This window comes from Lampetra fluviatilis, chromosome 1 (genome assembly GCF_964198595.1).
Source record: "Lampetra fluviatilis chromosome 1, kcLamFluv1.1, whole genome shotgun sequence".
NCBI lineage: Eukaryota > Metazoa > Chordata > Hyperoartia > Petromyzontiformes > Petromyzontidae > Lampetra > Lampetra fluviatilis.
In genome coordinates this window covers 33,809,414-33,828,961 of record NC_136275.1, presented here as the reverse complement: position 1 = coordinate 33,828,961, position 19,548 = coordinate 33,809,414, and the positions used below count along the sequence as shown (strand labels likewise).

The 19,548-nt window shown below is 43.3% G+C and overlaps 1 protein-coding gene across 1 annotated transcript in view; it reads right to left on the bottom strand.

Moving 5' to 3' along the window:
* Positions 1-19,548, bottom strand: part of MYO15A (myosin XVA) — a 160,194-nt gene that overhangs the window by 74,768 nt on the left and 65,878 nt on the right. Inside the window, exons 11-25 of the mRNA XM_078861186.1 lie at positions 18,494-18,607; positions 16,779-16,940; positions 16,406-16,519; positions 16,073-16,131; positions 15,393-15,516; positions 13,448-13,543; positions 11,634-11,765; positions 10,462-10,587; positions 9,009-9,086; positions 7,479-7,624; positions 5,250-5,295; positions 4,391-4,515; positions 1,954-2,077; positions 684-859; positions 250-334 (exon numbers count right to left, since the gene is read on the bottom strand). Of these exons, the coding sequence (XP_078717312.1) occupies positions 250-334; positions 684-859; positions 1,954-2,077; positions 4,391-4,515; positions 5,250-5,295; positions 7,479-7,624; positions 9,009-9,086; positions 10,462-10,587; positions 11,634-11,765; positions 13,448-13,543; positions 15,393-15,516; positions 16,073-16,131; positions 16,406-16,519; positions 16,779-16,940; positions 18,494-18,607 (1,707 nt within the window). The remainder of the gene's footprint in view (positions 1-249; positions 335-683; positions 860-1,953; positions 2,078-4,390; positions 4,516-5,249; positions 5,296-7,478; positions 7,625-9,008; positions 9,087-10,461; positions 10,588-11,633; positions 11,766-13,447; positions 13,544-15,392; positions 15,517-16,072; positions 16,132-16,405; positions 16,520-16,778; positions 16,941-18,493; positions 18,608-19,548) is intronic.

Sequence of the window (19,548 nt, the reverse complement as noted above, 5' to 3'; positions counted from 1 at the left end):
GAGAGTTGGTAAATTTCAGACATGCTGCCTCCATTATTATATTGGGGGCAGTGCGAAGTCACGTGGTACATGGTTTGGAGTTCGGAGCAGCAGTTGTAAGCAGGAAAGTGTTAATTTTTTTACTCGGTTATGCTGAAAGGCGCACAACTCGGAGCGCACAACGTGGTGGAGGTTAATCCACAGAGAACCCAGCAGCGGAGTGCTCTCACCGTGAAGTGTGTGCACACATTCACACGATTGCTTCCTGACCTTCAGGTAACGTCTCCGGCAGAGGAACATGAGAACCGTGGCTCGTAGGCGGATGAAGCCCTCGCGGATCATCTTGTAGCGGTACCTGGCAGTAAGGGAAAATGGCTTATTGACCGCAGGGGATACCGTGCATACATACACAAATGTAACCCTCAGAACTGTCTCAACACTTAAGTGGGGTTCTGTTCGGACGGGAGAAGAATAACAATAACCAGGGATCGAGATAGACAGAGACATGGAGAGAGAAATGGTGAGAAAGATACTGCCATGTAGAAAGATACTGCTATTTTCTCAATAAAATTAAACAAATTAGGGCACGCGCACACACACCCCACAGATTATGAAACCCACCACCAACTTTTATTAAAATTTCAGGAAGACAATGCACCTTAATCCGGATTGAAACAATAGCTGCGACGTTTGCTGCACCTCACCTGGCCTGGTAGCCGCGGATGTGCGCCTGCAGGAGGATCACCTTGGACCTCATGCGGTGGTAACGCCTGCGCGCCACAAAGCCACGCACGTAGCGCTGCATGGTGACCGCCGCCCAGTGCAGCACGCGTTCGCGCCTGCTCTCCAGTGCCTGGTGCAGCTTCTCTTTGAGGAAGACCTGCGTGCACCCACACGCACACGCGCACACGCGCACGCGCGCACGCAGTCCAAGGCCGGCACTCAGAAAATAAAAGGAAACGGTGCAGCCCGGAAATTTCTTCCTCGCGCGACTACTAACGGAAGGGCCTCCGCTTCAGGGAGCTCGAGAGAGGCCCTCTTAAACTACTCTTCCATTCGGTTTAGATGTCATGGAACTGGGGAGGGAATACCCACACTTTACCGCACCACACACGACCCGCCGATCGACTGTGGTGCACCCATTTACTGTATTCTGCTAAGTGTACAGATATGGGGGATTTAAAATACTGTCCATTGTTTCCACTGCTGTGCTGGGAGATCGACATGGTGGCCTCTGGGTTGCAAGTCCAGCGAGCTGACTATTACACCAGCTGTTCCCATGTACATAGGTACACAGGATATCTGTCCCAGGCTATCTGACGTGAGTTTTCACGCTTTGTTCATAAGAAGTTCGTATGAGAAAGCAGTATGTTCTGGGGAGTCCTCATTGTGCCCACTGGGGTACGACTGTCATAAATGCTCTACATTAACAAAGTGTTGTTCCAAAAACTCCTGTAGACAAAACTCATCTAAGCAGGAACTAAGAAGAACACACACCCCCAACTCTATACATACTATTACTGCACCATACAATTGCACAGTGAGGCATCTGTGCAGCCTCAACAATAAGCCAAAACATCTTCAATCACTCTTCCTCAACACAACCCCCATACTCAAACACTCAGCCACAGTTTCAAAACTAACTAACACTAACGGATCAATGTTGATTTCGTAACAAAATCAAATATTATCGAATTGTTTTTGGGTTGCATCTCCCTTTCACAACAAGAAAAATATACCTCTGAACTAAAAAATATGAGCAATGTTCAATGTGGCCCATGTAGGCCATGGCATAGGACACAATGAACAGTTATTGTGAACCATGCCACAGAATATTTCATGTCCACATTTCAAGAGACACTTTTGTTAAGCATCTATGCAAGAATGATGGACAGATGTGAGAATTAAACGAGTGGCCACGGTGGTTTCCCTTTCACGCAATGAGGTACAAGAGATGCGTTCCTCTCCACGCACCCGGTTGATGCCTATTTGGTAGGGCTCATCCATGTGCTTCTTGATGCTGATTTTGCTGAGGATGGTGACACAGCCCTCCCGGCCGGACACGACAGCCTCCTTCCTGCCCACCAGCATCTTGTACCTGCCCAACGCCAAGCGCGCGCACACACCACGGTGAGAACCCTGTCAGAGGAGCGCACTGGGCATGGTTATTGCTGCTGGGGTGGCATACTCTTAGGTTTTTTTCGGTAAAGTCACGTAGGTAAAAAATAAAAATAAAAGTTATAAAAAGTAATAATGGAAATAAAATAAAATAATAAATCACGACGTTTCGGAGGCAACACAAGTCTCCGTCATCAGGTGGGACCGTCACAGCTAAAATTACTGCATCAAGTGCTGGGGTGGCATTCAGGTTAAAGCGTGTGAACAGTCTAATGCTTCGCCTACTTGCCTCAGGCTGAAACATGCACACGACTCCCATCGTTTATATCGAGTGCTCTTGGTAATAACGTATGGTATCACAGCAGCATTTGTTTAAGAAGCCTGCTGATGCGACCCAGTACGTTAAAACCGAGCTAGAGTTTGGTCGCTCAAACAAATTCTGCTTGACAATATGTGTCTGGAAAGGATTAAAACATTTTTTTTTTGGAAATACAGGATGAAGTTACGCTAATGTCATTTTTTATTGTATTGTGTGATCCAGAGAAAGTCGCTGCTTTGCTTTACGTGTTCATGCTAATAACAAGTGGGATTTCAATCGTGTTAACGTTTACTGAAATAGTCGTTAATGTTGACTTAAGTAGTCAGCTCTTGATTAATTACACAAATTGGGGAGAGACCCTAGCAAGAAAATTAACTATTTTGGTGAATGAAACGTCAGCAAAATTGATATAGAGTACATATAAAATTGGGAAGATTTAATGACGTGCTTATAGGGGTATCAAGGAGTATGCAGATCAGGTGGTTAGAGTAGGGAGATGTACGTATGCTGAACTTCGTTCGCACTATCCAGTATGTACCAAACCGTGCTAATCAAAGGTGCATTCGATGAGCGGTAACAGTTTCACAACATTGTCAGTTATCTCTGGATCCAGTCACCTACTGTGCATGGGCATTTTTCACAGTTCCAGTTACACGATAACACCTTTAAGGTTTATTTAGAATAGAAACACAATAGATTCTCAAAACTGTGCAAAGGTATTGACAGGAGGGAGGGCAGAAGAAAAGAACAAAACTACAATGCAGTAACCATGACAACAAAACAGAGGATAGATATAAAACCATCTTCTCGGTTCTTTTGGTAAAGTCACGTAGAAGGGAAATAATAAAATAATAAAAATAAAACATAATAAAATACAATTCTCACGACGTTTCGGCCACAACACAAGCAGCCGTCCTCAGGTGAAGATGCTGTCTTTCCGACAGACCTGTTCTTCACCTGAGGACGGCTGCTTGCGTTGTGGCCGAAACGTCGTGAGAATTATTTTATTATGTTTTATTTTTATTATTTTATTATTTCCCTTCTACGTGACTTTACCGAAAGAACCAAGAAGATGAATCCCTGCTGCAGTCACGAAACCTTTAAATCGAGATATAAAACCAGTCATACGTGAAGGAAATAAAGACATGCTTAAGTCTCGACTTGAACACGGGGAGCAAATTATCTGTAGAGGCAGCCAAGAGTTTAGGCAATGTGGGCGCCAGAGAAGAAGTTGTGATGTCTCATTGGGAAGAGTTTGACTGCAGTGGAGAGAGAAAGGTAGGGAGGGTGCGGCAATATGGGATGCGATTGTAGGTAGGGACTTCATCCATATTTGGTCAACTGCACCGGTTAATCAAGTCTCTACAAAAAAACAAGAATTTAAACTTTCCACCGAAAATTGTTGAGTACAACACAGCCGGCAAGACATTTGAAAGGACCAACAAGTGATCTGTGGAGCGGCTGTCGAGTGTTAATCAAGTCTCTACAAAAAAACAAGAATTTAAACTTTCCACCGAAAATTGTTGAGTACAACACAGCCGGCAAGACATTTGAAAGGACCGACAAGTGATCTGTGGAGCGGTTGTCGAGTGTTAATCAAGTCTCTACAAAAAAACAAGAATTTAAACTTTCCACCGAAAATTGTTGAGTACAACACAGCTGGCAAGACATTTGAAAGGACCGACAAGTGATCTGTGGAGCGGTTGTCGAGTGTTAATCAAGTCTCTACAAAAAAACAAGAATTTAAACTTTCCACCGAAAATTGTTGAGTACAACACAGCCGGCAAGACATTTGAAAGGACCGACAAGTGATCTGTGGAGCGGTTGTCGAGTGTTAATCAAGTCTCTACAAAAAAACAAGAATTTAAACTTTCCACCGAAAATTGTTGAGTACAACACAGCCGGCAAGACATTTGAAAGGACCGACAAGTGATCTGTGGAGTGGTTGTCGAGCGTGTGGGCAAGAGAAGGCACCGGGCGGTGAAGGTGTGGAACGCCACCCTGACCGGGTAGCCCTCCTTGCGGATGCGAATGGTCTCCAGGATGCCCAGGTACAGCAGCTGAGCCCCGACCACCTCGGCGTCAAACAGACCGGGCTCCTGGGCAGTGGAGAGGCATGCAGGAAGAGAGGTGGATCACCCAAGGGTGAATGCGGGGGGTGGGGGGAGGAAGGCGGGCAACCAGAGGAGAAAAGTGAGTGTGACAAAGAGAGATGGAGTTCTTTCGGTAAAGTCACGTAGGTGAAAATAATAATATAATAAAATAACAAATTAAAAAGTTAAAACACCTAAATTATTTTCACCTACGTGACTTTACCGAAATAACCAAAGAGTATGGATCCTTGCAGTCACGAAAACTTCAAATCTAAAAAGAGATGGAGTTGACTGGTATTAAGAAGAGGTGTGGTTGTAAGGACAGGGAAAAGAGATGCACATTCATTGGAGAAGGATTGCGGGTTATGAAAGGTTGATATGTAAGGTTCAAATATGTGGTGGAAAAAAATGTGATGTTATGTGGTGATTCATCAATTACATTTTATTTCACAGCCCATGAACAATACACTGCTGGATAAAGGATTGCCGATGAAAGTTTCAGTCATTAGGGTTGTTTTATCATAATTCACCATGCTAGTCCATACCAGCTGGTGGAATGGTGGGGGATCCTTGACTGGTTCAATTTCCACTTGCCACTGATGCTAGCCATGGTTGGCAATATAATTGTTTCCAAGCTCATAGCAGAGTGTGTGAACCACCATGCAGTTCATAATGGGAGCACCACCAAAATGCACGGTTCAAGTCTCACCACTAACAAGACATCTCAAGTGGTATCTTACCTTTCTATGGTTTGGCTTTATACAACGCACAAAAAATGGGTTGCACCTGTGGGCAAAAACACAATTATTTTTTATTTTGTCAATTCCGTATAATTAACCTGTTTTTTTTTTTTACTAAATATAAGCCATGACCTGCTTTTACAAAACTAACTTCACAAGGCCTGTAGAGTCCACTTAAGTGTAAACTAATATATAAGGTATAAATACAAACTGTGGATATGTTACGGCACCGTGTCTTACGACAGCTGAACTTGCACATTCTGCGACTAATTAGTATTAGAACATTAAACTGAAATTAACAATACAGGACAACAAACCTTGTAACCATACAGAAAATGTTGATATTAACAAAAATGTATTTAATTTAAATGTTGAAAATAACACAAATGTTGACATACACCGTAAGTACTGCCCAATGATAAAAAAACGGTCATGGGTATTAGTCATAGGGTACATAATAGTTTGTTTTGGTTAGAACGCATAAATATATAAATGTGTCGTTAAACCCGCCACCACCCGAAACAGCCAACAAGTAAGGGTTGTCACGTAAACAGAACATGCCAATTCGTCACTAGTACAGCACACCGGTGTGGTGGAGAGCCAAGCCACAACATTTACAATCTGAGTATAACATTTCGCTAGTAATTACAACTAGCTTCATCAGACAACAGCCAGATTTGTGGAGCAGTCCACCCGTTTCGTTCCTCATATAGAGGCGCAGATGTGGTGACCACGCTTCTGCGCTCTCCTTGCGCAAAGTGAGTGGGGGGGGTTAATGAGTCAACGTACATGATACATATGCATTATGCGAGCCCATTGATCTTGTTCCTTCTATCCATTGTGAGTACTAAAATAGCCCTACCAACGGTAATCCGTATTTAAGTATGGTGGCCTGTATAGAAACGCATTTAAACAATGTTTTATGTATTATTTATACTCTTTGGTTCTTTCGGTATTATTTGATGATTCGCTTCCATGCAGCACTAAATCGGAAGCTATCCAAATGGTGAAAATGATTTTTGTTTCTTTCAATTTCAATAGATTATCTAATTAGCCTTGGCCAGTAGTAACTAGTTTTGCACAGAACTTCAACATTATCAAAATAAATTGAGTGTCCTTGTTGGCACGCGTGTTCTGCGACTGCTTAAAAGTTGTATTTGGGAATATTTAATATTTATTTGGTGTTCTTTTAGTCTCGTGCTGATCATTCGTCCTGTTTGCCCAACATAACATTTACCACAAGTGCAATTAGTCCAGTACACACCTTCGGTTGATAGCTTCAGTAATGCATCTTTAGTACCAGATATTAATTTGTGTATTTTATGTACCATGTTAAATCTGACTCGGATGTTTTGTTTTTCCAAACATCTGGATAGTTTATCAAATACTCCTGTAATGTACGGTATTTTATTAGCTTTAAGTACTTGGGCAGTTTCAATACTCGTGTTATTTGATTTGGTTGTGGCATTCAATGCCCTGTTGATTTGTGCATCATTGTAACCATTCTATTGCAGCGCTTCTTTAACATGTTTCATTTCACTTCTCAGACTGTCACCATCTGACACTTTATCCAGATGAATGAGCGTCTTGTGCGGGGTGATGGTGTGACTTTGCATTCAGATAGGCGTCAGTGTACGTTTTCTTTTGGTAAACTGCTGTGTATTATTTTACCATTTCGACCCCGTCTGAGCAGAATATCCAAAAATGGTAGAGTTCTGTCAGCTTCCACTTCCATGGTGAACTGGATGGATGGGTTTTGCGAGTTGAGGTGATTTATAAATTCGTTAAGTGTATCTTTGCCGTGTGGCCAGACCACCAATGTGTCATCCACATATCTAAACTAAGCAGAGGGTTTTAGTGTGCTTGAAGCTATTGCTTTTGTTTCAAAATCTTTTTAAAAAATTACACGATCTAACCCAAATAACCTCTATTAGGGACGTGTTAAACAGTCATAGGGTTGCCACCTCTAAAATAAAAAAAAACTCCATACATAATGGGAAGAAAAATATCTCACAATCGTGAAAGAGGGGAGAAATACAAGTAAATGTATTGCTGTGAGATGTCCTTTAATATGCAACTCATAAAAACCCTGGCATTTTTTACGTCCTGCGAAGACCTATATTTCTTGGAACGACTACCTCAAATAGAGGATAATCCTGTGAATACCAAAGCAGGTGGCAATACTAGTCTGCGGTAGTGTCAGGGGTCAGCATTGATTGAGGGTCGTACTTTTCCATCTTCTCTATGAGCTCCATGAGCGACTGCTGGAACTTGGCGGCCACCGTTGGGGCCTGGTATCTGCGGCCCAGGCTGCAGTTCTTGCCCATGCGGCCCTGTGCCACTGACTGGTGCTGCCGGAACTGATCGGACATGAGCTGTTCGGGACACAGGCCAAGATACACAGCAGAGCATGGGAGAGACGTGCAGCAGATGCTAATTGTACCACAACACTCGTATGCATGTACAAGTATATGAAAGAGCAATCATCATTTATTACTGTCAGTGACATTACCATGGCACTTGTACCATGTTTATGGGCGCTTTGACACTATGTGGAATGGCTTGGAGTAGGAGGCCATGGTGCAAATCAAGGCGGCTGCAAGGTAAACGACGAGGGTGACTAGCAAACAGCCAACTTGCTGTTTTTACATACTTCTGTGTCATCACGTAAACACATCCTCTGCACAAATTACTGGCATTGATAGAACTGATTGTATTCAAACTTCATTTGAAGCTTTCGTGACTGCAGGAATTACTCTTTGGTTCTTTCGGTAAAGTCACGTAGAAAGAAAATAAATTAAATAATAGAGTACGACGTTTCGATTGCAACACAGGCAATCGTCATCAGGTAGAACTAAATTTGAGAGAGAGACAAAACACAGACACGGAGACACACAGACAGATACACAAGCAGTGAGAGACAACACAGAGACACACAGAGACCCAATGCCTCTGCATCGAGGCCTTAAATAGAGAGAGAGGGGGGGGCGCAGAGAGATAGGTGGGTCTGTTGTGTTGCATTGCATTACATTTCCCAAACATTTTCTAAGTTTGTTTTCTTAAACGGCCTATTTCTCTCTCAAAATTTTACCAGGCTCTCATACACACATCTCACTGTGTGTCTCTGTTTGTCAAATTTCACACTTAACTTGTAATTATAGCAATCTTTGGAGATCGTAATCAACCAGGCTATGTGTTAACTGTGTGTTAGCCGACTCTCCGTGTTGCATTACATTACATTTGCTAAAGATTTGCTAAATTTTGTTTTCTAAAATTATTTCTCTCTCTAAAATTTACCAGGCTCTCATAGGGCCATTCAATCTTCTTTCCCTCGGTCGCTACGGGTTGGATTCATTGACATGCTAATTTCTCTACTCCTTACTGCCATAATAAAGGGTTTTTGGTTAGATCGCGTAAATATATGAATGTGTCGTTAAAACCCGCCACCACCCAACACAGCCAACTAGTAAGAGTTGTCACATAAACAGAACATTCCAATTCGTCACTAGTACAGCACACCAGTGTGTTGTGGCTTGGTTCTCCAACACACCGGTGTGCTGTACAAGTGATGAATTGGCCACGTTCTGTTTACGTGACAACCCTTACTCGTTGGCTGTGTCAGGTGGTGGCGGGTTTTAACAACACATTTATATATTTACGCGTTCTAACCCAAAAACCTCTATCATGGATGATATTGGTCGCGAAAGCCTACGTGTTAAACTTACACTTACTGCGATAAGCACAGGCACCACATCGTACCTTGCACTTGCTGTGAATGAGCAGCTCCAACACCTCCTGTCGCACTTGGTCAAAGTTTTTATCCAAAAATTTGTGCACCTGGAAATAAAGAATGAGAGAGGAGACAATTACAGAGTCTTGGAAAGAGTTCAATCATTCATTGGTCCCCTCTCTAATTCTGATCCAGGAGAGAACCTAGCAAGATAGAATACATTTTAAAATAAAACTGAGTTATGCAGATGTCACCATCATCATTAGCCCATGGGTAATACCTACTATAATCACCCAGGAATGTCTATCCTTAACGCTCGTGACGTCACTCCACATCGAACAGCCCCCTTCATTAATATTCATGAGCAGGTGACGTCCTCGCAATGGACACCCCCCCATTATAATTACCTACTATAATGAGCCAAGAATGTGTGTATGCAACGCTCGTGACGTCACTCCACGTCGACCAGCCCCCCTCATTAATAATCATGAACAAGTTACGTCCTCCACATGGACAACCCCCCCCCCTTCATAATAATTAGCGGGTGACGTCACTCCACATGGGGGGCCAAGGCGCCTCCTCCCCCTCCTCGGCGTCAACTCACAACCCTCACTACAAAGGCAGAACCCTCACATCACGTGATCTCCGTAACGCTGTTGAGACATCAAAGTAAAAAGGACATCGTGATGAACAAGGGATTATAACCTTCAAATGAAATAGGTCTGTGTCACCGCGCCCTTACAAATTGCACACGCATTGATGCAATCAATATCACGTCGCGGTCTGCTTTTCGCTTGCAAGTTTCAGATTTACTGCAATACACCCGTCCTTGTACGGGCAAAAGACGAGTATTTTAATAAGGGGCTTAGCTAGTAACACTGGTAGACAGTAGCCTAATGCATTAGTAAAGTCAAGTCGAAGCATCCTCCTATGCAAATCAGTTGATTAATCAAGCTATGGAATGGAACTTATCCCTGTTGGTGGATCCCCATTAATTTCAATACCAGGTTATGAATGTTTTTTAATATGACACTAACTCAATTTGCAATTATATGGATGTAATCAGCAACACATCTTGATGGCCTACAATTTTCGATGCGATTGATGATCAGTACAGAAGCACCATGCTTTATTTCAATGTTTATATTTATTTGGACAAAGAGCTTTTTTATTACCATCACGCAGTTCCCAATACTATGCCACTACAGCTGTGTCCAAGTTTTCGATTGACAGATAAACATGTTATCTCATTCTGCTTGTAGATGCTGATAAAGGTTATGATTACTGAATAATGAATGGCGAAGACTATGCGGTGCAGTCAATAACAATGGGGGTGATCGTACGGCTAGTAGATCTGTTAAAATCGCTTGTTGACAAGCATAGTTCACGCTTTACATACAATCAGTTCTGTAGCTAAAAAAGAACTATTGTGCCAAGGACATTGCCACAAGGATTCCCCAGGCAACCCTTTGTGAATGCTACCTGGTACGTGACCTTGCCGGCGTAGTGCTTAATCGTGAACTCAGGCAGGGGCATCTTGGGCTTGGAGTAGAGAGGGTTGTTGCCGTGGTGGTAGTGACATTTTTGAAGGAAGGTCTGGTCCGTGGCCTAAGAAATACAGAGTACAAGGTGGCAAAACCATCACCAGCTGGTAAAAACGAGACGCCAGACAAGGGTAGGAGTGGTCAGATGATTGAGGGCAGCAACGGTCAGGGAAGAAGAACGGGGAAGAAGCACAGGAAGATGAAAGAGCAGGAGAAAGCTGGGCAAGGCAAATGGTAAAACGTGCAACAGGAGGAGCCAGCTGGAGAATGAGAAGTGTCAGGAGGAGGACGACAATGAGATGTGTCACGAGAATGAGAAAGGGAAAATGAGCAAAAGAAAGGAACAAGAGAAAGCAGAGAGATCCAACCAACATGAATCACAATGGAGGAGATAAATGATCCCCTCCACTCACATTGTTGATGCCGGGAAGCTGCACTTGAGACCCCCATTTAATCATGGGCAGCTACCTGGATTCGAAGCCAGAATCTCAGCAGCACCAGCAAAGCACTCGGAGACCTCTCAGTCACCTGGCTACCTTGCAGCATCTGACCCCTTAAAACAGGGGTGGGGAACGTCCGGCCCGCGGGCCGTATGAGGCCCGCGAAATCTTTTAGTCTGGCCCTGCCAAGGCAACCGCAGGCGGGACTCGAAATCCAATAAATCTAGGAGCAAACCAGGAAAAAAAGTTGCTAGTAGCAACATCATCAATACCAGTTAACATCACACGCCTCGCCAAAGAGAAGCAGTTCCAGCCATCACATTAGGGGTGAGTTAATTAAATGTTTGACCAAATATAACAGGCAAATTTTTAAGTTGATAATTTTGTATGGCCCGCGAATGATGTTAAAAATATCCAAATGGCCCTTGGCAGAAAAAAGGTTCCCCAACCCCTGCCTTAAAATAATGCTGCTGGTGTGTTCACAGTCACCCACTGTTATGAAGGACATTCATCTGCTAACAAGGCAATGTACTGCAAACAGCATTGCCATTGATGCAATCTTTTTTAATCTTCCAACCAAAGCATGCAGGATACAGGGGCGGGAGAGGAATGAGTGGAGTGAGTGAGCGAGCGAGCGAGAAAAGGCGCCGGCAGCGAGGGAGGCGGAGACCTGCGGAAACGCGCTCTGGTCATCCAGGATGCGCATGATGCCGTACGGCTTCTGGGAGATGAGGTCCAGGCACGCCTGGTTGTCGTTGAAGGTGATGTGCTTCCAGCTGATGCGCTCCCGATCGTACACCTCCTGCGCCGCACATGGCATGGAAACGCTTTTCAGGGAAACTGTGTCAGATCCGGCTGGGGACCGATTTAGGCAGAGAGATAAACTTGTATTTGGAAGTCATCTCCTTGGTTCTTTCGGTAAAGTCACGTAGAATGGAAATAATAAAATAATGAAAATTAAACATCTTATTTTATTATTTCCATTCTACATGACTTTACCGAAAGAACCAAGAAGATGAATCCCTGCAGTCACGAAAGCTTTAAATCGAAATTGTATTTGGAAGGTCAAAAGTTCAAAATCCAGTCAGGGGTCTATCCATTACACTTTCCCTTTTGTGGTCAAGATATAAGGCAGTGTTATTAAATAAATGATTCACCTGCACTGCAATACCTGTGATGCTCTTCTATAAATAAAAGTGAAATTATATTTTTAAATGTTATAAATCATCAACACTCATACACCATGATTTAAAAAATGGCAATCTATAACTCTCCTAGTCTATAAAGCACCGTGTTATATCATGGGATGGCTCCAAAAAATGACATCATCTCAATAAGCTTCTCAAACCCAGAACTAGCCGGTGCTCCTTGATGTTCTGTAAGGTGGCACTGTAAAGCAAGGCTCGCCAAACCTGATCCTGTGGGCTCAGCAGTGCTCTGACATGAACCTTATGAGCCCCATGAGCCATCTGGCTGTCTTGTGCTCACTCAGATCCTAGGTGAGTCTCTGTGTCCTCCTGTGTCTACACGTGTCTCTCAAAGGATCTTCTGATCCACCCATAAATGATCTGTGCCATTGTCCATCTGATGCCATAATTTTTATTGGACCTCCAACCTCCAATTCATCACTCAACCCCTACACCGATTGGACAAAGCCCTTTCCGTCAAACAGAATCTCTAGAGGCCCCCTCATTTGTCTTCCATACCCTTTCAAACAAGATATCCAAATTTCGATTTAAAGCTTTCGTGACTGCAGGGATTCATATTCTTGGTTCTTTCTGTAAAGTCAGGTAGAAGGAAAATAATAAAAGAATAAAAATGTAACAATAAAATTCTCACGACGTTTCGATTGCAACACAAGCAATCATCATCAGGTGTGAAAACCACAGCAAGAAATTTTGAAAAAATAAATGTTTGAAAAAAAAATTCTTGCTGTGGTTTTCACACCTGATGATGATTACTTGTGTTGCAATCGAAACGTCGTGAGAATTTTATTGTTCAATTTTTATTATTTTATTATTTCCCTTCTACGTGACTTTACCGAAAGAACCAAGAATAAGATCTACAAAGCCAGAGGCTCCTAACCCTATTATTAGTCTTACTTTCTATGACTCTGCCAGCACCTTTTATTCCCACCAACATTTGTATTTTCTGATGCTGTAATGCGGATCACTGCTGCTCTGAATAACAGTTGCTGGATTTTGAATTTGGGCTCACCAGCCACAGAAGCGGGAGTGACATAGCCCTTGTATGGGGGGTAGCGAGGGTTGGGGTTAGAGATAGGTTTACGGTTAGGGGTACTGATTAGCTGCAGCGCTGTTTGTCATGAGCAGTGTTTCCCACAATAGCAGCAATGCACAGTCATATAGTAACCCCCAGTGCGTGACACAAAGAGACACGGATGACAGACTGACAGAGAGACCGATATAGTCAGACAGGCAGATAGAAAGGCAGTCTTGAACTCTTGACGTCTCCTCCACGCACCTGCTCTTGTCTGAAGATGATGCGATTGAAGAAGTATTGCAGGTACTCGTTAGCATAATTAATGCACAGCTGCTCAAAGCTATTCATAGCCAGATCCTGAAAAATATAACAAATAACATTTTAAATAGTTATTTTGCAATGTAAACAGAGATCCCAATTATATCCTGAGCAGACCTGTGAGATAAATTCCATTAATAATAATAATACAATTTGTCCTGTGATAGCCTGTTACAGGATTCTCGAGAATATTTTTAAAAGTGTACTGCTGACATTATTATTTGGACAGAACATTTAAAGTCTGGAGAAAACCCCTATACAGCCATACCTCGGTATACGACCGCTTTGGAATACGTCGAATTTGGTATACGTCGTGTTTTGACGAGAGAAAAAATATCTTGGGATACGTCTTGCTTGGGATACGACGCGCTTGCTAAAACTTGCATGGTCGGGATGAGTCACCGCGTACCCGCGTAGACCCCGTTCACGACTGAAACAAGGCGCCGCTCCTCAGTCTGCCTGTAGATCTCGTTCAGTGCACAACCCTTGCTATAACTCTCGGTGGATTTTCACGTGTTTATTGTCATTTTAACTCCTCTCAGCAAGGTAAAGTGATGTTAAATTGTATTTTTATTAATTTTTTTATTTATTTATGCATTTATTTTAATTTATGTAGGCATTTTAGTAATAAGTGTCTAAATTATTTCATACAACCCCATTCATGTGTAATATGCCATATTAAATATCATTTCTTATACTTTTGAACGGATTATTTCCTTTCCCTTTGTTTCTTATGGGAAAAATTCGTTTGGTACACGGCATTTTCGGTATAAGTCCTACCTTCTGGAACGAATTAACGACGTATACCGAGGTACCACTGTACTGGAGAAATACTGCCTGTTCAGCAACATACTTTCTGTGATGCCTTTTACAAGCACCTGGTTGTCTTAACATTCATCAACACAAGTCCAGTAAATTAGAGGAAGGTTTGTGGATCACGCATTGATGAATCCAACAACGCTGATGAACACATTGATGAATCCACAAAGTGTGAGAAATAGACCAATAGCAGGAAGTAGGTTAATGACAGGAATTTCTTCATTGTAATACTTTAAGTTTTCTCTGGGTACCTTAGGGTCCTCCAACATAATAAACACGACAATAACAACAACATCATGGGACCTCCTTTGCCAGTACCAAAATATGAGAATAGGTTTTCTCCTTTTTTCTGGCAACAAAACAGGTGTTAAGATGTTAAAACACAAAACTGAAACCTTTTACAAGGAATCATGTCTGCATTAACCACAATACTTGTGATCACAATGCAAACAAAACACACACTCTGATAATAAATGTATTGTCTCTAACATCTTAACACCTCTTCTTGGTTCTTTCGGTAAAGTCACGTAGAATGGAAATAATAAAATAATAAAAATAAAACATAATAAAATAATTGTCACGACGTTTCGGCCACAACGCAAGCAGCCGTCCTCAGGTGAAGAACAGGCTGTCTTTCCGACAGACGTCCTCAGGTGAAGAACAGGCTGTCTTTCCGACAGACCTGTTCTTCACCTGAGGACGGCTGCTTGCGTTGTGGCCGAAACGTCGTGAGAATTATTTAATTATGTTTTATTTTTATTATTTTATTATTTCCCTTCTACGTGACTTTACCGAAAGAACCAAGAAGATGAATTCCTGCAGTCACGAAAGCTTTAAATCGAAATCTTAACACCTGTTTTGATGCCAGAAAAAGGGGAAAACCTATTATCAATTACAACAACAACAAAAACAGCAAATGGTCTAATACCCCGAAGCAGGGCCCTGATGAAAATTAGTTATAAGATTCAATGATGGCTTCTTAGGCGAAACAAAACAATGCATAAGAGCAGTGAAGAGGACGGCTGGCAGGGAAAGACAGTGGCCAGATGCTCTCATGCTGAAACCCGACCTCAAAGCCGTAAATGTCGAGCACGGCGATGGACTTGGCATCCTGCCTGGGGGCCACCAGCAGGTTGATGTGGCTGATGAGCCAGACAAAGAGCTGTGCATACAGGATCTTGGCAATGGCATCTCTGTGAAGGGCAGCGGGGAGCAACGGAGAAGTGTTTTTTTTTATCTTGCGCATACCGCTCATCGTAATCACCGTGAAAAAAAGAAAACATGGTTGTAGAATCAAACGCAGTAATACTTCTGAATATAATGTACGTGCGAAAGAGTCTAGCCTGAAAAAGAGGATTCAAATCTGAACTTGTGTCGGAGATTATGGTTGGGTTAGTTTATGCAATGGGATCAACCAAAGTAAATTCACCTTATCAGCTGTTAGCTCAGCTCCATCCTGTTTGAAGGAAATACTTGGGAAAATATTCTTGCATAAGAACATGTATATTTGTTTCTAATTCCATACCTGTCAACCTATACGGTTTACCCGTATTCTTGTGCAGGTAAATTGAGTTTACATTATATTTAAATGTGAGGTATTGCCAGCTCAATGGTTAAAGCCTTAATTACGGTAACAAACTTGGGTTCAAACGCTCGTCGCTTTACAAACAAAAAAATGTCCCCATGATTATAACACTCCATGGTGTGAGCTCCTCGCACACAACTTCCGCACCACACGAGTTTAGGTACCTGGCGTCAATCGCACTTTCCACAGACAATGGCGTGTATATCTTCTCCCGCATGGCCTCCTGCAGTTACACACACCCACACTGTTACCAGTGAGCACCTATTAAGGTTAGTACAGCAGACAATATGATGGTGTGGTTGGAGCAACACAGCATTAGCCACCGTTGACAAAAACATTCCAAACAGACCCCCTTCTATAAAGGCTACAAATTGTTTTTGATAGTTAGTTCTACTCAGACCTGAAGCTCTCAGTCACAACTACGATCATGACATCGGTATGACTCTTCGTCTGCAATATCACCGCGTGTGTGCCATCGTGCCTGACCCCACGCTCACCGTGACCTTGTAGGTGATGGCCTTTTGAAGGCCCTCCTGGGAGATCTGCAGAAGCTCGGAGACTGACTGGAGCTCACGCACACTCACCACCGATGCCACCTCCTGCCCATCGACCTGCGTCATGTACACCAGAATGCCATCCCATCAGCAAAGCACAACCCACATCACAAGTGGAGACGAAATTATTTGAGGTCAGTTCATGCGCTGGAGCGAGATGAATTGTGCCAACACAGGACCGTATTGGAAGACAGTGGGATAGAGAGAACTTCATCCAGTAATGGAGAGACCATGCTTTATTGTTTAATATATATTTCCCTTTAATGGCAGCCCTCCCCCCACCTTGCTAAGCAGACAACCTGGTCACTGGACTCACCTCGTGACAAGCGAAGCAGACGTTACCCAGGTGCAGGATGGAGGAGAGCACCTTGAAGATGGTGGCCTGATCATCAGTGCTGAACGTCAGGATCTCCAGGGCACTCAGCAGTCTTCGGAAGTCCTCCCCATCATGCTTGCCTGGGATCTCACAATTACCACCCTGCAGGACCACCAAACGTCATTTGTCTGTTTGGTCACCTACTAAAAATATATAGGTTCATATTCACCTGCAATTGCTGAATATATGTTATCCGCACCTCCAATTAGCACGGTTGGCTACGTGTGGTGCGAAATAACTTTAACATACATATGTAGAGGAGTAAAATGGGGATGTGACGTAGTGAGTGCCATCCAGTGCGATGATGTCACAGAACGTGACGTCATGCGTGCTGGGCGACTCGATGACGTCATGTCTCCTCTAGTACTTAAGGGGGACCAAGTGACGAAAGCGGGGTCACTGTGGGAACGGGTAAGAGTAGAAGGGTGAAGAGGGAACCAGGGGTAGAGGGATCGAGGAGTGAGTCTGGAGAGAAGCCGGTGGTAGCCGATAGAGGTGCAACTTTCTCCGGTCGGTGGAGTTGGCAGAGTCCCCGATTCGACACGAGAGAGAGCTAGCCGGGCTGGGACCAGGACTCAGTGTAGGACCCCTTGTGTTAAGTTGCAACATCTTTAATAAACCTTTGGCGTAAGCCCTTAACCTTCACGTCATCTCCGAGTCGTCGTCGACTAGTCCTCAACACGTACATTGCCTGTAAAACGTTACACTTCCCATACCCTGAAGAGCTCAGCTTGCCTGGCTGACTCAGAGCATGGAAATGGCCACGAAGAATGTAAATGACCCACCATTGGCACTGAGAACCCTTGGCACTCATCTCTATGGGAGGGTCTGACACAGTGGTTGAAATTACATTCTAATGGCAGGGTCGAGTCACATCACAGGACCACCATTGCTACTGCTGATGATGTGACGATGATGCTGCTGCTGAGTTCCCTCCATCAAATGTCGATCATCTCTGCTCACTTTTATTAATAGTTAATGTGATATTAGTGTGTCTATGTGTGTGTAATTATGTCTGAGGAGCAGTGGTGTGTCAGCGCTCTGCGATACAAATCCGGCAACCCGAATTCGATTCCTGCTCACGGCCAACACCCGTGACAATTATCTGAACTGGTCCTGGGCCTCCCCTAGCTCGACTCAGCCCCAAATGAGTACCTAGTGTCACGTGTAAAACTAAACAATTTACTAAATTATTTTTATTTGACCAGGTAAGGCCCACTAGGGAGACAAAGGCGGCCAGACGGGATGCTGGCCACCCACTCCCTCGTGTACCGTGCCAGCTTTCATCGGTGCTTGCTAACAGCACTTGCCCAAGAAGTATGTTAATGTTATATGGGGGATCTTTATCTTTGTATGTATATATATGTGAGTAGCAGTTCCATAGCCATTTGAGCTACGAACCTGAAAACCTAAGTTCAATCTCCCAGCTGCGGCTAACATCAGTGCAAGAGTACCTGTTACAGGGTAATGTATGTAGTTCATAATATTTATGTTTAAGATGAGTAGATCATTAATGTTCACGAATTTGTTCATGTTCTTGATCCACACGTAGCCCAGCCCCACCGGTCTCCAATAGCAAAGCTGCCCTTACTGGAGTCCAGGATGAGGTTCTGTGTAAATGGTTGAAGAAGCCTCTTGCTTGCAACCCCACTCACCTGGTTGAGGTAGTAGTAGGTCTCAGGGTCTTGCAAGTAGTACCTCTGCCTCTGTTGCGATGGCAATCCTGCCAGCAGCTCGTAGAATATGTGGTAGTTCCTTTCATTTTTGGCCTAGAGAATGAGTAGAGGTCATATAGGTCACATTAATAATAATAATAAGACAGATCTTTACCTCAGAGAGTTTTGTCTTAAGCATTTAGATGTAGTTAACGGCACAGTCCTGCTTAGGATGTATGGTCAATGACGATACCACTTGGACATCTACTTGAGATCTGTGAAAGTTACTGGACATCTATGAAAAAGAGCTTCATAGCTCATCAGATTCCTCCTGGATAAATAAGGATTCTCCGAAATTTCACTCCTCGTCCTGGGAGCTTCTTCAGGAACTGAATGAAGAATTTAAGAGAGGAAACTCACAGCACGTGGAGTGAAACATTGGACATCGTGCCTTAAAGCTTCGTGACTGCAGGAATTCATATTCGTTGGGTCTTTCGGTAAAGTCACGTAAATTGGTTCAAAGAAAATAACAAAAAACTACGACGTTTCGATCGTTTGAGTTGTGATCGCTTGAGTTGTTATCGAAACGTCGTAGCTTTTGGTTCTTTTTTGTAATTTTCTTTGAACCTATTTACGTGACTTCACAGAAAGACCCAAAGAATTGGACATCGTGACAAACAACACACGGTACAACCGGAAAACACACCGAAGAGCTGTACAGGACAATCTTGATTTGAAGCTTTCGTGACTGCAGGAATCCATATTCTTTGGTTCTTTCGGTAAAGTCACGTAGGTCGAAATAAAATATACCAAATCACGACGTTTCGATCGCAACCCAAGCAATCTTCATCAGGTGGGGACGACCACAGCCGACTTCAGCATGTTCTTGCTGCGGTTGTTCCACCTGATGAGGATTGCTTGTGTTGCGATCGAAACGTCGTGATGTGTTTTATTTTATTTTTACCTACGTGACTTTACCGAAAGAACCAACGAGTATTTCTGTACAGCATAATTGCAAATAAACCGACGCAGCGGTAGAATTAGAAAACACATAA